Source organism: Orbicella franksi, chromosome 6 (assembly GCF_964199315.1).
Source record: "Orbicella franksi chromosome 6, jaOrbFran1.1, whole genome shotgun sequence".
Taxonomy (NCBI): Eukaryota; Metazoa; Cnidaria; class Anthozoa; order Scleractinia; family Merulinidae; genus Orbicella; species Orbicella franksi.
In genome coordinates, this window is record NC_138150.1 from 18,847,022 (window position 1) to 18,868,307 (window position 21,286).

At 39.9% G+C, this 21,286-nt stretch overlaps 1 protein-coding gene across 1 annotated transcript; it reads right to left on the bottom strand.

Annotated features, from left to right (window-relative positions):
• Positions 1 to 20: 20 nt before the first annotated feature.
• LOC145489049 (centrosomal protein of 131 kDa-like) lies at positions 21 to 19,736 on the bottom strand. The gene is made up of 29 exons (XM_081467946.1): positions 19,439 to 19,736; positions 17,024 to 17,099; positions 16,043 to 16,178; positions 15,323 to 15,401; positions 14,519 to 15,076; positions 13,628 to 13,774; positions 12,903 to 13,112; positions 12,267 to 12,373; positions 12,020 to 12,147; positions 11,542 to 11,573; positions 11,263 to 11,315; positions 10,976 to 11,017; positions 10,501 to 10,567; positions 9,912 to 9,982; positions 9,201 to 9,324; positions 7,935 to 8,167; positions 7,410 to 7,506; positions 7,209 to 7,298; positions 6,422 to 6,549; positions 5,422 to 5,569; positions 4,925 to 5,002; positions 4,720 to 4,794; positions 4,284 to 4,346; positions 3,617 to 3,702; positions 3,235 to 3,319; positions 2,697 to 2,851; positions 1,832 to 1,960; positions 1,188 to 1,248; positions 21 to 569 (listed from the first exon to the last, which is right to left on the bottom strand). Exons 1-29 carry the CDS (start codon positions 19,586 to 19,588, stop codon positions 501 to 503), a joined length of 3,477 nt encoding a protein of 1,158 aa, XP_081324072.1. The 5' UTR covers positions 19,589 to 19,736; the 3' UTR covers positions 21 to 500.
• Positions 19,737 to 21,286: the final 1,550 nt, after the last annotated feature.

Here is a 21,286-nt window from a genome sequence, read left to right on the forward strand (position 1 = left end):
ATATAAACGGTTCAAAAATCCTGTGTTTATTTTTGTCATCACCGAAATGGAGATTGTATTATAAATATATGAATAGAGGTTGGTTAAAAAACACTGGCACTCAAAAACAGACCAATGAATAAGGTTGTTCTCTTGGCGTCTTATTCTACCTCGACCAAAATTATTGTGTTACTGAACGGAACAGACGCCGAACAAACCGATGGACAGAATTGTCTTCTTGATGCTTAATCCATCTTTGTTTAATTTCTCTCCGAATATTTTACAGTGCTTTATGGTCTGTGAATACGAACAATGTCCACAATCTGATTGACGAGGCGACGGTAGTAATGACAGGGATTGTTAATTCATTTACACAAGCCAGGTGACTGCCTCTATGTCGTATACTGACATCGGATAAACTCGCCAACACTTCGGAGACGTTCGCAGGCTAACGACTGGACGAAGGGCTTCCGACTGTCATGGAAACCGGAGGAGTGTTGCAATCAGCCGTCGCTGTTGCTTCAAGACAGTAACTTCTTTCTTTGCTCTTGGAGTAAAAATTCCAAATGTTCCGCTCGCTTCATGGCCGCCTGTGCAAAAACAGAAAACGAGCGAATTTCAAAACAAAGCAAACGACACTATTTATGAAAAGCTGACCGTTAACTTGAATACATCTAACAAGCGCTAGCATGGGAGTCGAATGATGCCTGTAACTCCATGGGGACTACATGGAGATGACCCATGTTGGTAACAAGAACTGACCTTTGTAAGGGCACTTTTCTAAAATAAAATTCATTATTATGGAATAACCTACCCGAAGGGCTTAGTACTGATAATCTTAACCTGTCATGCTCCGAGAGACAATGCAGAGACTTTTATAACTGCAAGAACTTTGATCCTGACCACCCAAATGTTACCGGCTGGGCGTAATAGTAGCCCTTTCATGTTAAATTGACTCTGTATTTAAACAGCTTTTTTCTTTGTTTTGTTGTTATATATTTTGCTTAGACTAGCACATATGGTTCCAATGTTCCCTTTTAGTCCTTCCTCGCTGCTTTTCTTCTTTTTCTTTTTCTTTTGTATTATATAATTTATTGCTGGTATGTTTTCTTATGGCTTATAATTTGTGCAGTGAAAATGGATTAATTTAAATTAAATTAAATCAAATTAAGTTGATAGCAACGAAACGATATGATGGATTCTCTCGCCTGGTGTTGTTCTCGTAAAGTTTTCATTGTTTCCTCCTTTTTGGCGATGGCCTGCTTCACCCTAAAGAACAAACAAATACATTAACGGTTGCTAGCAGGTGTATCAAACAAACAAACATACAAACAAACAAACAAACAAACACACTGACTTTTACCCGGAATTTTTGTCACATTGCACCAAGTATTTTCTGGAGGCGCGATGGCCTCATGGTTAATGCGCGCGTCACCGGATCGAGGGGTCCGGGTTCGAGCCCTGGCTGAGGACATTGTGTTAACTACATCTAGCAGTGGAGAATCCCCCCTGCTAAAATGGGACACCTAACTAGAACTATCTAAAAATAATATACAGAAAAGTCTTATAAGAGAAATTAAAATTATGAGTTACAAAGATGGCAGCCACTACATCCATCTAGGATGTTGTCTAGATCTAGCCTCCGTACGTGGGTCTTAAACTGCTTGAGATTTATCGCCGATCTTTCTTTATTTGTTAGTTTGCTCCATAGTCTTGGGCGTAGAAATCGAATTGAATAACAGTTGATAAACCCAGGTCACAACACACTAACCATTAGGCCATCACACCTCCCATAATGACCAACAAAACTGAACTACTGTGATTTCAAACTAACAAATCATCCCTCACAAACCTCTTATGCACTTCATCCATCTCCTGCTCCTTCTCTCTAGTGACCCGTTCTATTTCCAGTCTGTGTCGAGCCTTCATTTCACTCAGTTCAGTTTTCAGACGTTTGTTGTCTTCATCAGTTGTCACAAGCCTGATGTAACGAGACAAATAATAATAATAAAAGAAAAACACACACAGTGGACTATTTCTAAGGCGGACATCCTGAGTAACGGTTCTAGCTGTCTGCCTTTGAGATGTGTCCACCTTTGAGCGGTTGATAATTGAGTGTTGTAACACCAAAACCAAAGTACTACGATTATTAGTTGAGCAAGGCGTGACGGAAGTTTAGTGACGCACTTTTGGCCTTAAAATTGCGCTGTTGTCACGGGCAACTTACCTCGTTTCCATTGGTAACAATATCAACAGACGTGCGTCGCCTGTCGCGTCGCCTACAATTTCGCGCGCTTTGCTGCCGATGACGTCAAAGACCGGCAAGTTGCCGCTGGAAAAGGAGCCAGTTGCCCGCGACAACAACACGATTTTCACGTTGAAACCTTGTGACAAAACTTTCGCCGTGCCTTAGTCAACCGATAATCGTAGTAACCACTCTAGCACATCACAGAGGGTATGTTTATTAGAAGAGGTTGCTTTTTCATCATTATCGATAAGACCATGAACAAAAGCAATTCACAATGCCTTTAGCATCGTTCAGAACTAGGTAACTAATTAAATGGCAGGTCTGAAGGGTAGGGAAAATCGCAGATTTTGTTCTAAATGGCGTAAGAGTTTTAGGAAGCGGGCCGGACACCCCCAGCCAATTTTTTTTTCCCAGCCAATTTTTCTGCAAGAAGACATTCGATGCTGATCGGTCACGTAAAGTTGCATACCTGTCAGCAAACTCCTGTCGAATGATGTCAGCCACTTTTCCTCTTTCCTCCTGCAGTCTTTTGGCCACTTTGTCGATTCCCTCCACTTCTTCGTCCTTCTGTTTCAACGTGCTTTTTAACCGCGCATTTTCTCCGTCAACTTCGGATAAACGAGCCTAGATACCGCAATGAACACAGATAAACAGTAATTGTGAATTTCTATCATGGAATGAATGGGTTTCCATATACCACTCCCAGTCCTAAGTTTTTCTTGTATTCTATACATAAATGCTTATCGCAAAGCTGGTACATCGTTTATAGCGTCCAATATTTTCAAATTGACTCTATTGTCTGTATGTCTTTGAGTGGCCGACCAACCGACCGGCCGACCGACTGACTGGTGTACCAAAAGAATCAAAATGTTTTCACTTCTGAAAAGACGAAGTTGCGGAATGAATCACATGACGGTTACGAAGGAGTTTTACAAAGAGCAATATAACCGCGGTGAAAGATTCTATTCGAGAAATCAAACACTGGTGCCGCCGAATCTGGCACTTACCTTCATGTTGTTGTATTTCTCCTGCATATTCCTCTCAGATTCCTCCAGTTCTTTCAGTTCAGATTCGTATTTGTCTCTCACCCGCCTACAAACGCAATAAAAAGACAATTTTCTTTACCAAGCACTTTTCATAATGACCCTGAAGCAACAACAGCACAACAGTTCGTCTGAAGTGGGTGGAAGCGAACCGTTACTGAGGAGGGAAGGGTCAGAAGAACTCGGACCCCACTAACTAGAAGTCTCCCTTCCCACCCTCTCTTCTCCGGCCTCCCGCAGCCTTTCCGATCTCTTTACTCCGTGGTTGCCGCCCCTTGTCCCAACCCATCTGTTGGTGGAGCATAGGACCCAGGCAAAGACAGCCCCGTCCTGTCAGACTGCTTACTTGATTCTGTTCTCTGCAGCTCGTTCACATTCCTCTCTCGCCAGCGAGGTCTCTTCTTCCAGTCTTGAAATCACCATTTCAATTTCCTAAAGAATTTTAAGTGTTACAGAACACGTCAAGCTATTTCCAGCTGAAATCATACAACCACTGCAGTTGCACACAGTGGATTCAGCCAATTACGAGTCACCGTAAAACACGTGACCACCGACTGGTCAACAGGTTTTACAACACAATAGTCACGTGAACGGTTAGTTGCATTACTGTATATTCTTACTGTTCTGTCGACATCTTACTCGCGAATTCGTAAGGTGGAAAAAACCAAACAAGTCATCAACACCATCGAAGTTACTCATGCCAGTTTACCCATTAGGTCACACGCAAACAACTGGTGTTACAGAGTTTTTGGATCGAGTGCAATAAGTTTAGAAACCTCCTCGAAAAATAAAGGGCAGATATGTTACACCAGCAGGAAACCACCTGTCCTAAACAGCCGAGATTACGACACCGCACCGTAAATCGAGCACATGAAGTGTTTTTAGTTTGTTCCTGGTTGGCTGTTGAAATTCGAAATAGACCACACTATTCACTGATTTACAAACTTCACGCAAAGTTGCTTGCCATGCCCTGTCGCAAGTGTGAAAGACAAGAAAAAACCAAATATACTCACCCTATCACGACCCTCGCGGACTGCTTCTTTCAACTCCCGCTCTTTAGTCATTAGCATGGCGTCCTGAAAGATGAAAAGAAACCACTTTGCTAACCAAGTCACGCTGTACTCATTTTTTCATGGTTAACAACTTCTCACAGGATGAGAGGTGATGTAACGTGGGTGTGATAACAGAACTCTAACCCAGTTGTATGGCTGGAGTTTTGCACTTGCAAAGGAGTTCTGACTGTTTCCAAAATGTTTTCCGTGCACACTAAAACGCAAAGCCGCCGTTCTCAAATTTCTCCGAAAACGTTCCGTTTTCGTGCCGGATTAGCGCAGACGGTAGGCCTAACCGTAGAGATAAAGCTGCGTTTTCAAATCTCTCCGGTTTAGTGTGGACGGGGCGTAAATTGAAAAGGCAAATTAATTGACCATATATGGTTGGAGTTTGTACCTGTTTCTTCATGTAGTTCTCAATCCAGCCTTGCTTCTCGATCTCCAGTCTTTCCTTCAACTCGTTCATTTCCAACTACAATTAAAATAAATTCGAAATTTACTTCAATTAACGGCTTACTCCTCACTCCAGTAATATCACTTCATACCAGTACACTCGTCCTATATATGACTCTTTGTTTTTGTACAATCTTTTGCTCCCTTACCTGGTGTTTTCTTTCCAGATCATCGATTGCTCTTTGATGGGATGTTTGCATCTCCAGAATAGACTTCTTATGGGACTCCTGCCACAAAAGAGACAAACACAAACCAAATTCAAAAATTGAACTTAGGAAACAGGTTGTGTTGTACTCTTAGAAGTATTCTTACAGGTTCGAGACCTGTCAGAGTAGTTAGGGTTGAACTCTGGTTTCTTTTGGATTAATCCACAAACAGTTTTGACTCCTGAATCTTCTTAAATAGGTCCTTGGTCTCTAGCAGATTATTCTGACCAGTATATTGTCAACAATAAGCCAGTATTCATTTCTCGGAGTAAAGCAGACGAAAGTCGAAAGTTTCTAACCAAGGTTTTTGCCAAACAATTGTTCAAAACCAGTAGACTCTGCTTATGGTCGACCTAACGTCTGTTTACAAAGTCATATTGGCCATACTCAAGGTGTTCTTTGGTTGCTTGTGATTTCGAAACCAAAGAATACCCACTCACCTCCAGGGCTGCTCGTGCCTCATCCAGTTCTTGCCGCTGCTTTTGAGCCTGCAGTGCTACTCTCTCCTTCTCTTCCTGCACCTCAGCATACAGCCGCCGTCTCTGCTGCTGAAAGGCTTGTTCCTCTTGCTCCAGCTGCTTCTCATATCTTAACGAAAAAAACAAAAAAACGTTCAAGTTGGCACCTTACTAGTAAATGTAGCCTGTGCCTGTGAAACGGTTCCGACTGGAAGGGTGCCGGTCTGACTGCGACTAGAAATGTCGAGAAGGAACTGGGTGAACTGGGTGATAGTGACGTGGCTGAGGGGGGGTGCAGTGGGGGGTGAGGTAGCCCTCTCCCACCTTCTCTCTCTTTTCTTCTCTTTCGCCTCGCTTTCTCTTCACCTCATTCTCGACTACACCATTTCAATCATTACAACGGGGATTTTAAACGTCAAAAACAAAGCGAATTCTAAGAAGGAGAAGGACAAAAATCCAGAATTTACATAGTATAATTTGCTTTTGTCAAGTATTGATCATATTAACAGTTAGCCTTCCAGTCAAACTCTTTCACGCATGCCAATTGTGAGTTTCGCTGTTATCTATTCTAATCCTTGTAAAATCCATCAGCGTTTCTTCACGAGCAAGTCGATAAACAGGATTTTAGTTCATTGTATGTAACTTATCTTTAGGCATGGAATTGTAATATATCATTAACAAAATTTGGTAAAAAATAAAAAAAAATTGCAAAAAAATAAAAGTCCATAAGCAATAACCATGCAGTCTCAATGCATTTTTCATCGTTAATAGCCTATAATTTCTATAGGTTTGTTGTTTGTAATCCGTGTCAATCTTCTCCATCCTTCACCATCCTTGTTCTTTTATGGTTTATTACTATCTCTTTGGTGTTTTTCTATCTTAATAAACTACTATTTTCAGGTTTCCTTCAATTTAAAGGCGATTTTGTACGTGGCTTAGCTCCCTTAACAGTGAAAATGGAAACTACGAGAACAAAATGTACCTTTGTTGAGAGAGTTCTCTCTCCCGCGAGCAGGCGCTTTCCTTTTCTCTTTCCAGTTGATCTCTTAATTCTTCTATCTGTTGAATATATCTTCTACCTGCACGTTCATCAGCTTCAAGTAACTCCGCCTGCCATTAAATCATTAACAATAACTAGCTATAGACCATGAGTTTACTTGGTAAAATTGCTCTAAATTTCTGGTAACTTCCGCCCGCAAGTCGTGAGAAAGTGTCAAGGTGGTTGGAAAATCGAAAGTTTCGACCTGCCGATAACAACAATCCTCAAAACTTTACGACACTCGGAAACTGGCGGCCTGAAGCGTAACGTGACTGATTGTATTTCTGGAAAAGACCGTCCAAATAACCCACAATACCATATAATAACAAATGAAAGAACAGAACTGCCTCCTCTGCCATCATCAAATACAGTAAGGCCGCAAAGCACATAATCAATCAACTAATTAGTCAATCAGTCAATCAATCAATCACACAGACTTAATGCTTTGAATTTAAAGGAGATCGAATCAGAGCTCTTAAACAAACACCTAAAAATGCCTTTATGTGGTGTGTGTTTTCACTTTTGCCACGATTGTGTTCAGTCCAACCCGTCCAAGTCCACACCCTTAACTCTCATTTCCTCGCTCTATATTGGGTTGACCCCAGACGCGAGAGGAGAGTCTCCCTCCTGATTTTAACCCCTGTATAGAGCGAGAGAAGGACAGTTCAGGGCCTAAAGTGCTTCGCCCATCACTGCACTCGTTTTGACTACCCGGAAGTAGTTGGAATACCTGATGGGTAGATTTGAGTTTCTTCAATTCCGCTTTGTGTTTTGCGATCAGCTTCTGGATGTCAGGCTCCAATCCTTTGACAGTGACTTCCTGTTAAATCATAAAGAACGCTTGATACGAAAATCTACTGACAGACCATCATAAAAGCCAGGTATAAAGCGACTTGCGGCTAATCTTCTGCCAGTATCCTCCACTTCTCACCTTGATTTGCTGAGTTTTATCATTTATCCATTTCTCTCGTCTGAGTTTCTCTGCCGCCAGTATAACTTCCTTCTGTTTCTTCAATTCAACTTGATGACTGAAAAGGAACAATTAATTATCAAGCTTTACATTGCACCAACGAGCGCCATTCCGACGGCTTTTACATTTGACGACCCCTAATTGGTAAAAAAAAAAAAAACTCGAGCAACGCGCTCTCACAAATCAAAGACGGCAACGATGGTGCGTTTCTCGCCAATCAAGTACTAAACAAAAGCCATTTAGATCACGTGATGTTTTTCGCGCTTAGGATAGGTTTACATTTTCGGCTTGGTTTCCATGTATTTCATTATTTCGTTGCGGCTCACGAAGCACCCTTCGGGCTCGACACGCAATCCAAACGATCTATATATTACTACCTGACGTCAGCCATAGTTTCCTAGCAAGTTATGGCTGACGTAATTCTCATTGCAATTCTTAACCTCACATTTTAATGGTTTAATTTGCCTCCCCAACGAACGAACTTACTTTTCTTCCATTTGTTTGACTTTATCTCCATACTTCTTGTCTGTACTTTTAAGTTTGTTCACCACTTCCTCGCATCTCTCGCCAAGAACCTTTTTGTCGTCGATGAGTTGGTCAATGAACGACAAATGTCTCTGAATCGCTGCCTCGTACTCCTGTCGCTGTATCGCCAGGCGCTGTTTGGCGTCTTTCTCCATCTCCTTGGCTTGTCGTAACGTGAATTCACGCTGTTGGTTCTGATAGGGAAGGGAAGAATTTACGTAAAGATGCTCTGTCGCTCAAAGGTAAAGTCTGCATACAAGCCAAGTAGCCCATCAGGCCGGAGTTTATCCCGGTTTCTACAGCATGAAGCGACTAGGAGTATTTACTATTTCTAATCCCCCCTGGATGGGATGCTAGTGAATAGCAGGGTTACCCCCAGCATTAAATTCGCCGGTACCCATTTGTACTCCTGGGTGGAGAAAGGCACTGAAGCGAGTAAAGTGTCTTGCCCAAGAACACACTGCAACACAATATCCCTGGCCAGGGGCCTGTTTCTCGAAAAGCCCGGAAACTTTTCGGACCCGCAAAGCCATTTTTATTTAATCGGTATTTAAAGACAGAAGAGTATACGCCTGAAACTTCTTGACGAGGAGAATCTCTGTGCATAAAACAGCTCTGCAGTCACAGGGTTTGCGATTTTGCTTCCCGGAGTCGAGTGCACTAACCACGAGGCCACTGCGTCTCCACTTAAGATTTTGTTACGTACGTGTCGCCCAAGTTAAAGATAAACACATCAAGACCACAGGAAACCCAACAAGAATAGTTGATCTTGCAGAAGAATACCCAACAGATGTCACGAACCCATAAAGAGGCGACCATGAAATAGGATGAAAGGGGAAAAGGGCATACTGCATTGAAAATGGTTCAAGTTTTCAACTCTGGCTTGAATTCCTTTAAAATTTAACAAGGGATTGGAACTTGAAACAGCCGTTCGAATGAATGTTTTGGTAAAATTTCAGGCAGTCCAAGAAATTTTAATTATTCGCCTCCAAGAAGCCAATGGGGAAAAGAGATAAAATTTGTTGTTAAGCAACGATTTTGTAATTTAGTGTTAGAAAAACGGTTAGTAACCATTTTGATACTACAGCACATTACATTACAGTTTTTTGGTACAGGGAGTCTCTATGCCACTATTTCAAAATGCACAAATTAAGAACTGCAAGACGCACTTCACCGTAAAATTCTGGAAAGTTTTATTTGGAGTGCTCCCTGTGGGATTTTACTAACCAAGGCTCTCTGAAGCAAGTCATTAGTTCTTTTCTTCTCTTCTAATTCTATCTTCACCGCCATCATGGCTGTTGTAACGTCAGAGGCTGCAGCTGCGGCCGACTCCAGGGCGGCTTCGTCCTTCCTACAGCAAGAAAAAGAATCGCCTGTCAAACCAAAGGCCACGAGCTACTAAATACATCAGAGTCAGAATTAATGGTAGTTTATTGAAAATCACAGATGAACGCTAGTTGGATAGACACAGGCTATGGTTTCATCCCCTTACGCCGGTATAAGTTACAGTGTGTAGAAACACGTCTTACAGCGTACATAAACGGTACCACATGAAAGTATTTGCAACGGCTTTCATTTGAATGGTCCCAAACTAGGTTTTCATCCACAGACTAAAAGTTAGAACCATCCCTTTACAGCATAGTAAAGTGTAACACATGAAATTACTGCTCAGTAGCTTTCATTTAAATGGTCATACACAACATGAAGGTCTTATACACAGGCTAACAATTAGAAACACAGCCTAATGGACAGAAATTTACAGTACTCCTGCCGCCATATTTAGCACGTTATCTTCACAATATGTGATATAATTTGATGACTGGACAGCACGAATCAGAAACTCCTGCTTAAAACAGAACCTGTTCTAGTGACTGCACTCTAGAAATCGGTTTTTTTTTTTAATCTAAGTAGATGATACATTTGTTTGGTTTTACTTACTCCCTATCAACTGCTACAGACGCTGAGGTGCTTGATGATGGTAATCCACGAGATATGGCACCATCCCGCGCCTGACAAGAGCAAAACAAACGTAAAAACAAAGCTTCCTTTTGAGCCAAGTTCTTGGCCTTCTTCATCACTCCGTATCAAACCATGTCTCACATTGAGCCTCAAGTGGTCAGAGAGTAAGCACTGTTTTAAATATTCCTCATCCAGTTCATATTGGTGACTGAAATGCATAGCGCATCTTTTCCTCTGTTGCGCTTGCCTGGGATGGGGCAGCATATGTGTTTTCGGCGCATTTGCTTTTGGCATTTTCTTGGCCCTCACCTTTACTGGGTAGAACTATGTATCAAGAACTAACCATTGCTCCGAATGCTTCAATAAAGGCGGCTATGCACCTTTTGCCTATAGCCATATTTGTCTATAAATTTGTTTTGCTCAGTTGTTGCACAGTAATGCGAGCTCAGGCCAGGAAGCTGTGGGTTGCTATTCTTTGGGCAGGCAGAGAAGGCACAAAGCACTGTTTAAAAGACTGGGCCAAGGATGGAAATTTAAGAAACTTGCTAATGTATTAGCTGGGACTTACCTGACCTATCTCGCTGACAACATCGTCTTCGGCCTTCTCCACTTCATCCAAGAATGTCAAAATACTCCTAAAAATGAAAAGAAATCATATTCTGTGCATGGAACACACGCCAGGCAAACAGCCATACACCTTGAACTGCAAAATCGTCTTAGAAAGATGAACACACTGAAATTAAGTGGCGACAACTACCTGATTGTAAATATTTCTTTGTGAAGGCTAGTAACAGGATTGGTATAGTATGTAATAACTGCATTATTAACTTCACAGTCGGTATAAGTGAAAAGCCAAGTTCAAAAAATAACATTTTAGGAATATGAAATAGACACTCTTTGGTTTGGATGTATTTGTAACACAATTTTAACATCATTAACTACATTTCGTCTTAGATTTGACTGACTTATTCATTTCACTATCACAATACTTTATTTTTATTTCCTGAAGTCAACATGAAGCGTGCATGCATGACAGACAATACCTTAGTTTTTCAGCTGATAGAGCAGCACCTGACTGGCCTTGACTGCAGTGAGAGCAAGACATGAATTAGAAATGCTGTAAAGTTCACAACAGCAAACTGGGCTACAACGGAGCATACAGAGTCCTTGCACGTGTGTATGACTGCAAAGGTGCTTGACAAGTGCTCCTTGTTCTAACTATGTTAAATTGCATTTAACTGCATTTAAACAAGATTCTCAAACTCTTAGCCAGTCCAAGTACTAATTAAACAGATAACAAAATAAGTTAAATGAAGTTCTGAAAACTAACCTCTCTAATTTGGCTTTGTTCAACTGGTCCAGAGAAGCATAAGAGAGGTAAGGCTACGAGAGGAATACAAAAACAAAACCCCTCAGGATTGAGATTCCTGTACAGTCATACAAACAGGTTCAACTACATTGGCCATTTTTCTTATAAGAAAACGTATTGGCATTTAGGCGGGACAAAAAGAAGTGGCCATAATAACAAGGTGACCGTGTCAACAAGGTGACCGTAAGACATGGTTCCACTGTATAATGTGCACAATCAAATCAAATGAATACCCCTTACCTTGTCTTGATCACCACCTTCAAAATCTTGCCCTACAAACATAAAGAATTCCAAGAAGGTTAAAAAAGTGCATACATGTAAGCCTTAATCACCTACATGTCAATACAAGTATGTGAACTGTTATTAGTGGAAACATCAGACACCGATAATGATGCAGATGGTATGGAACTCCAGTTCTCAAAACATGTGTCATTTCTTCAACTTGGAAGGATGTTATCCATTGACTACAGCTTATAATATTGCCATCATAACCCTAATAGGAGTTTCTAGCTATAAAGCAATCATTTAATATACTCTTAGATCCTGGAGTGGAGAGAGGGTATGCGCTGTATGGGTAATGTAACTTGCTCAGCAGCAACAAAACATTGTGCAAAATCTTGAGTCTGAAAATCTAACCATTAGTAAGAAGACTACAATGGATGCTACCCAGAAAATACAGGCCAAGCCTATTGCATGAATACATTTTAAGGGCTCATACCCCATCCACCAAATTTAGGTGCACTGTTCTCCTCCATGGGTAGTAGACTTGGTGGTTCTTCCTCCAGTTGTTTGAGGGACTCAAGGAGATCATCAAAGGTTGTCTTACTTTCTCCACCAACCTGGGAGCTGAAGAAATGCATTCAAGTAGCTTCAAAATAGGAAACCATCTTGGAAGTACATGTATTCAAACATTTGGAAATTATTCCCAGCAGAGCATTTGTCTACTCATGGGATGTACACTGTACCTTGTTACTGTTTTATCTGTGTCATCTGTGCGATCAGAGAAGAGAGGTCCTGTGGCTTGCTCATCAGCAGCAGAGGCAGCAGCACTCACTTGTGATTCTCGAGATTCCTGAGAGTAAAAAGCAAAACATAACTGCAGGTAGTGTTATTGTGGGTTAACACAATCAGTTGAAAATGTTTTAAATGTACCAAATGTATAAACGATGGTCATACAGTCGTGTGGCAACCACTACAGTGTAGGTCTTATGTATATACCGTACTTATAAGTAAATATTAGGAGGCATTAACTTCAGGAAAGCATCTGCATGTGCAACGGGTTTATGGTAACATGGTAACATTGCCACTTGCAGTAGGTGAGTGCAAATGGGAGGTGGCAGGCTGTTTATGTTTATGGGCCTAATGCTAAAATGTCAGTATCACATATGGTTGTTAATATATCTTCACTTATTGAGAGCAACTCCTTATGGAAGGTGACAGCTTTACAAGAAGGTGGCCACTTAATGCAGGTGTTACTCATCCATTTGTACAAGGTGCCTCCTTATTGAAGGTACATTGCATCTGCATGTTGACCTCTGTAGTTACCACTCACAGGAAGCTTCCTACAGGAGTCTCATATGGAAGTTCTAGGTGTAACTCACCTGGAATAGTTCATCAACCTTCCTTCCAACACTACTGGCTGTCCCAGGTCTTGCTGCTGTTTCAATAGAACTTACTGCCTCGTTATTTTTTACAGCACTGCTAGACACACCAACACCTGTGCTCTTCTTTCCCTTAGGTTTTGGCTTTGTCGCTGATAAAGAGTTCCCTGATTTCTTTTTACTAACTTTTCCACTGGCTTGGAGGAAAACCTACCAAAAAGGTTTCATGAAATTAATGAAAGACTGATTCTTGAAAAGTGGTACTTACATCAGCAGTCTCTCAAATTGCAACCTTATTATTTCATCGCTAGCTTTCCTTTGATTAACACTACACGTAACATGACATGGATCTCCTCTCAAGATATACAATTAGCATGACATAAGATTATCTATATGTTAAACTTTCCACAGACAAGAACCTGTCAGTAAACAGACTTCTACCCTCATATGCTCAGGTCCTCCTGCACAACAGGAATAACTGAATTCACCTCTGACATGTACATGTAACTCCTTGTGTTAGTGACTGGCCAATATGGTATGCTTAGAATTTTTACAAGTTAACAACAACCAATCAGAGACGGTGTTCATATTAATGTAGTTTCATCAACTATGTCTCTGGACTTCTCTTATGTCAAATCTAACATGTCTTTCCCGAAAGAAATAACTTAGAAGCATGTAAAGAGACACTTCTGTTTACCCAGGCAAGCAAAACAACAAAACTGTACCAATTCTTCTTCTGCCTTTCTTTGGTTCTCATGTCGTTTTTCTTCTCTCTTTTTCTGTAGTTCCTGTATAGCAGCTTGTCTTGCTAGTCTTGCTTTCTCCTCACGTCTTTTTCTCTTTTCATCTTCCTTTTGATCTTTAAGTTCTTCCTGTGAATTAAACATTAAATAGGAGTAATGACACAGAAGAACATGTGAACAAACTTCATTATGAGCTTCAAAAGTAAGCTAGTTTCATAAACCACAAATTATCAACAAGTTGGAGATGCTAAAGAAAATTTACCCATACTTAGATTTAGTCCTTGATCGGCTTTATTCTCAATCCTCTGGATTGTCCAGTGGACTCACAAATATACATTCAGAGAATGCACTGTTCACGAAATTAGTTTGTTGAAAGTCTGAAACCAGAAACTACATGTAGTTCTTTTTTGGTGTATCAATCTTGTCTTGCCTTACAGTCCAACTGGATGTTCCCTTAAAGGGAGCTCTGCACTGTTGTGACACAATGTTTGAAATTTGTTCAAAGGAACGGACAACTTTCAATTTGAGTTAACAAAATGTTGCTGTAACATCACAGAGTTTGCGTCAAACGAAAAGAGTTTGACTATGGAACCCTGCAGTGGATACTGCCTCCATGTACCACCCTGTTGAAGTTATGAGAACTGGGGTAAACCTGCTAACTTTAATACAAATCTTCCTCTTGTTTGTCAAACCCATGGCCAGAAGTATCAGGAGCACTGATGTTTCAACAACCTTCACACTTGTCTCCAAAGATGACTTTCAGTCAGGTTGTTGATTCGTCAGTCACCAACATTAAACAGCTCTTTCCAGGACTAACTCTGCCAGGAAAATTACATTTATTAATAAACAAACTACATGTACTTATAAATGTACCTCAGTTTGCATGCTTGTATGGTCACCGAACATCTCTTTCTCCTTTTCCATTTTCTTTTGACTTAACAATTCCTTGACAGCATTCTGTCCACTAAGCTGCTTCCTGGTTTTCCATCCACGGAACCAGCGCTGAATGCTCACAGCAGCCTTCTTACGCCTGCTGTCACCCTCATCTTCCAGAAGATCATCAAGAAATAGTTTAGGTATGTCTTCCCTTCTTGTAGTTGACTTGTCAGGTTTGATTCTGGAGTTTCCTTCAAGCATGTCAAAGTCAGGATCACTTTGATCAAAATTGTTCGTGACAGGCCGGGCATTACTGACATCACCCAACAGAAAATCCTCACCCACGTGATTGCTTGTCTTGTTCAAACCAGGCCACCAGTCATTTTCCTTGTTCAATTCTGTAGGGGACTGCAGAAACAATGGAGGGACTGGTGCAGGATCAGCAACTGACAGCCACCACTCATCAACCTCGTCAGGCTGTAAGTTATTCTGGGATGATGCTGATGGTCTGTCTGGCAGAGCGCCAGGGCTGGCCTTGGCAGCATTGGTATGTCGCTGAATTAAAAAAAGCAAAACATCTAGTGGCCTGACAGGACAACAACTAATTCTGATTTCTGCAGTATTAAGTTACTGACTAGGACAATTTTCACCCCCAACCCCCAACTGCCTAAGCCTCTCACCCCGAGTTGGAGTTTAGGTGTCCTCCATCTGGAGATGGTAACAGCTTCTCTAGAAAGCGTGAGACATAAATCTATTTGTCAACTTTAGTTCGAACTACTCAGCCAAAGAGGATTAACTTACCTGAAAAGTTGTGGCCAGTTTAGGTTTAGCTCTAGCTTTGGCTTGTGACATAATAAGAGGGATATGATCCTCAGAAAACCTGACAAAGACAAAGAAGAATTTTGGCTTTTTATATAGACTCTAGACATGCATGGCAAAATTTTCATATGGTAAAGAAGGTCAATGTGGATTGTCAAAGTGAACCACTTAGGGGAACAAAATCAGAAACAGAAGTACACGTAATTGAGGATTTGAAGAGGAAAGGACATAAAGGTTAAAGGTATGTCTCGGTCAAACAGTCAACAATATTGTTACTAGATCTGGTTACCAAAATAAGGGACAAGAAGTACAGTGTACTAGAACCCTGCTATTTCAAACTCTCAAGGGAAGTGAAGAATGTTCAAAATGGCAGGGGTTTGAGACAGCCAATAGTAAATGACTGAAAATGCATATCCAAGGGGAAATCGTCAATTTAGGAAATCTGATAACTAGTACAAAGTAAAAATGTATAATTTATCTAATTAAAAAACATGGATTTGAGTTTGAGATAATGGGTAGTTTGAGAAAGCAGAGGGTCTGAGATACTGTAACCAGGTTTGAAACAACAAGGGTTCAACAGACTAATTTTTCACACAAATAGTACAATGCTTAGTCTGCTAGATATACCCTAAGTATTCTAAAACATTAATCCACGCTGCTGAAATAAAAAAAAAATCCTCTCTCTAGCCCTGTAAAGGTTACCTTGTCGTTGCAGTCTTTTTTGTGTTTGCAGTCTTTCTTCTTGTTCCTGAGCTACTGCTGGTTCTTGTGCTGTCACTGTCACTCCCAGATACATGAACCTCATTGTGCCGTGACCTGACAAAGCCTGCACTTCCACCTGCAAAACAATTAATTAAAAAGGAAATTGAAATAGCAATAAAATTTTCTTGATATCTATAGGTGCCAGGAATTCAAATGCACAGTTCTGTGTTTTAGTGTAACTTTTTCTTTCTTTCTTTTTCTGTATTTTTCATATGTATTATGCACATTGTATATTTGGTCGGCATGTACATGTAAATATTTATCTCTTCAGTATGGGTTTTTAGCTGTTTCTGCTCCAGTAACAAGTTTATGTTTGCTGTTCTGTTTAAAGCTTTTCTCATTTGCCTTGTAAGTTTTCTTCACTAATTTTGCTTCATTTTCTTGAATTTTTTATGTCTGTTCCAGCACGTTGTTTTATGTTCATTCTTGTATGTGTAATTTTGATGTTCATTCCTATATGTATAATTTTGTTTTCAGTTACCATTCTTAACAAAATTGGTTGTGACAAGACAATAGGATGAATTTTGCCATTGCCATTGGCAAGGTTTGAGCTCACAAGTTTTACACTAAGATTGCATGCATGCTACTGTACTACTGTACAATTTCCTGACCAGATCTGAGTAACTTATTCCACCAAACACCACCAGAAATACCAGGCCTGTAGTCTGCGTAACAATGCTACGGTGACAAAGAAAGCAGTTAGACAATGAAAACCAATCACAGCACAAAATGGTAACAATAAAATCTAACATTTGTGATTTAATGCAGTCAGATTTTGTCTTAAGAAAAACAGTATTAGAACCTTGTTATCCTGTCCTACACTGTGCTTGGTATTCACTGTATTCACTTTCTAGACAACCCCAGTACTAGAAGTTACAGATTATAATTCCACAGATACAGAGAGTCATATCATTAACTTACTCCTTTTATGTTGTCCAGATTTTTGAGGAACTTTACTTGTTCCAGTGACTGACAGAAAGTCACTCACATCCGAATCCTACAATAAAGACAAAAAACTTTTACTATCATAACATTAATAACATCAAACAAATTGGCGAGGTTTACAAATACAAGGGTTCTTTGTCAGATGAACAACAGTTTCAAGGAGCCAAATAAGAGGAGTCATGGTTTGAATAGTTTTCATTCTTAAAAAACTAATTTCTTAACTTAACATCCCAAAACATAGCATGACAACAGTGGAAAAATAATAATATGTTTTGTTTTGTAATAAATGGCAAATCAGTTGTTTAGTCATCGATTTTGGCAGTAATTGATGAGTTACAAATCAAAGACTAATATAGGCTATGCATAAACATTTATATATATATGTACTGGTTATGCAATGGTCTTGAGAAGTATACATGTACCATGGAACATCTCACAATCACTTGTATTTATTTGGTATATACACAAGCAATTGCGTAGACCAATAAATACAACCATGCCATAGAAATTACAGTGGAAAACACAATTAATACAGCACACACGCAGTTCCAATGGGAAGGTTGGGTGTAACGCTGTTAAGTATGCAACTGCTTTCCTGTATTCTGATTGGTTGTTAAGTTCCAATGGCATGGTATAAAATGTGATATTGGATTAACTGAAGTTGAGAACTTGAAATCAAAACACTCAGTATGTGTTAAGTTGTATTCTTTGCATTAGGAAGCAAAAATTTATAACAGCTCTAAATGAGCACATGCTTCTTTCAAATGTTGCAACCCATATTTTTTAAAGAACAAAGGTCAAGTCAGCATTACCAATACCTGTTTTGGAAAAGAAAAATTATTTCAAGAATAATAATGTGATTATATTTATATATAAAGCATAAATTCAGCTGGCAGCAATGGTCAATACTGAAAGCGCAGTCTTGGCAGGCTTTAAGCTAGATGAGTGTACAGACATCCTGTAGATACCTATATGGTTTGGATATAGAATCTAGCCCAAAAAATATATGCGATGATTGTTTAAAAATCATGTTTCTATAAATTGATAGAAACACAGAACTAGCATGAGCTGTTGACGTAATGATGGCGCAATTAAAGAGAATTTACATTTTGATAATCAAAGTAAACAAGTTGTTTTCTTTTTTTTGTTGTTCTTTTTTGTTGTTGTTGTTGTCTCTATCGAGTTTAAGTATAAATCCACTAGCGTTCTATCACGATTGCCATTCTCTGATTGGCTACATTGCTCACTATCTGTTCTGTAATAGAGAGTGAGTAGCATAGCAGTGTGCCCTTGTTAACAAAATGATGGCCGCTTCTTGACATTTTTTAAGTGTCTGTGAAGAGCATTAGATAAAGTTTTGAGCAACTAGCAGATTTATACTAAAACAATTAGATTACTTGCTCTTGATTTCTATGTGTGATAGAAATCTCGAGCTCATAATCTAATTGTTTAATAGAAACACTTGTGAAAGTTTAGGAGAACTTGAAAAAGCTGTGGAAAAACTCGACCATCGACTTGTGCTCCCACAGCATTTCTTGTTCTCTCAAACTTCCACTTGTGTTTCCATCAAACAATTAGATTATGAGCTCAAGATTTCTATCGCGTGATAATTGACGAGGGTGCAGCTCAAGTCATCTGTCATGCATAGAAATCAAGAGCAAATATTATTTTAGTGTAAATCTACTTGTTGTTACTTCTTAAATATTGATCAATAAATTTCTTCACCCTGGGGCTGAAATGTCAGGTCCAGAGTTCTTTGTTATATGTATTGAATTGAAGACAATTCAATATTGTCAAATATTTCCAGGGGAGCATGTCCATAGACACCACTAGAACAGTGAGGTCTGATTGCTCTATATTTAATTTAGGACGCTCCCCAGTCAGATCTTGGCTACAATCTTGAATCTTGCCACATGTCCATTTGATATACTGAGCAATACCCTGAGTTACATTACATGTTTTGACTAGACACAAAAAGTATTCATTCCTAATATAAAAAAAAATTTAAACCAGATATTGTACAACTTTAAGTAAGAGAGAAGTTTCGAGGATACATGGGCTATGCATTCGCATCTGCACTATGATATTGGCTTATGAAAGAAAAACTTACAAATAAAGAGTTTAAAGCTAACATTTATTTACCACAGATTGTGTTTTCTAATACATATTGAGGTTTCCAAAGTCTGACTTGACCTTGGTTCTTTCAAGAGTTTTAATTAAGTTTTCCATTTAACTGAAAAAATAATCTTAAAATAGTCTTTGACTTCGATCATTAGGCTCAATATCACACTCTAAATGTTCCATATCTTCTAGTGATGTGGACACACATTAAGCTCAAATACAACTAATGATAGAATTAATATACACAGTACTGACAAATTAAATACTTACCAAACTTGCCGTAGATCGCGCTGAATATTTGCTTCCATCTGCAGAACTAGGCCTGTTTACCTTAGCTGAGCCAAGTCTCTTTGCCGACAAGTTTTCAGACGAGCCAGAAGTGACCGATCCTCGTTCAAATTTCTTATTTTTAGCAGACATTTTTTTCGTCCTTTACTCAACCGGTAAAATATTCTTATAAACCCAAGGTTTCATAAAACATATTGTTCTTCGCACAGCATCATTACCGTGATTCTACAAATGAACTGGAAGAATCAAAAACCACTCACTGGGTCACACAACAATTTTCTTGTTGTTGACAACAAAATTTGGCGCTCTTCGACGCCATTACGGTTTGATAAGTATTGCGCGGTTACCAAGCATTCCCACTACTTGCTTGGCCTTATGGGATCATAAAAACTCAACAGGAGTGACGTCAATGAAGGGACAAGAGACAAACACGCGTTTTAATCGAATAAACACCGTATAATTAACAAATGGTAAACGCCATAGCGTGCACTATTGAGTTATGGATGCACGCGGGAGGTTGCTAAGCACGAAAGAAGCGTAAGAGTCGCACGAGGCGATAGCCGAGTGCGACTCTAGCTTCTTGAGTGCTTGGCAAACCTCCCAAGTGCATCCATAACTCAATAGTGCTCGCTATGGCGTTTACCATTTGTTTTATAACATAACATTGAGACATTGGAACAACAGAAGTCCTTTTATTGAGCTACATCACAAAAAAATGTTCATGTAGTCTTGCATGACAAGAGAAAACAAGAGCGCGAAAATTCATTCATGACAACCGACTGCACACCAGTAGCTCGATAAAGTTTCATCTTCAGACAACTGTGAAGACAGTTTCGCATTTCTGGCAGAAGAACGTCGGCCATTACTTTGGAAACAATGTCTGTCAAAAGATTTACTTTGTAAACATTAGCACACACGTCAGCAGCGTACACCCATGGGCAAATAGTAGATGCTAAATTAACCAATCAGAGCGCGCGCTTTGCTTTAGTTATGTTATAATAAACATTTCCACTGCAGATCTATTTTTTTTTTTAGGAGAGATCTCTGCGGTCTACAGTAAGACACGTAACTCTTTGCTTACCGGGGTACTTAGAAGGGAAATATTATCACCGAATTGTGACAATTCCACCATACAAGCTCATGCATGCACGTAGAAAATACAGTGCAAACGGTCTAGGGCTAACAATTGTACTATACATAAACGTAAAAACATATCCTCGGTGGGCTCATAATGTAACTGCAGTTCTCTGCCACAATCCATGCAGCTGTTGGTAGGTGGCCCAAAACAGTTGAACACTTCCGTGCTTTCGTCAGTACTAACTAATTTGCCGGCCAACAGTATGGCATTTGGCAAGTCTTCTGCCGTGATGTCACTCAATTGAGGATATCTCTCCCTGATGACAGGCAAGCGATGTGTTCGGTATACTTTCGTCACCTTCAAAACAGCAGATTGTAATATATGGAATCTTTTCGCTCCAAACTTCACTAACAAATATGCCGAAATTTCTTCCTCCGATAGACCTGGTGTCCTCAAAACATCAGTGGTAGATAGGCTTGCCAATGAAGAAACATTATGTAGTTTACCAGCCACCGAAAAGAATGTTTGCGAATCTAGATCGTCAAGAGATCTTCGAGGGCTCTTACTGGACATTATGAATTGACGTGCTTGCGATCGATTGCTGGCTATTGCATACAGTAAATAAACTAAAAGTCTAACATGATGCACGCTTGATACACCAGTGTGATTTTCACTAGCAGACACAGAAGGACTACGAAATCGTTGTGATGTTGACCGAGCCCCGCTGTTTAGCCTGCGAGCAGGCTCACTTG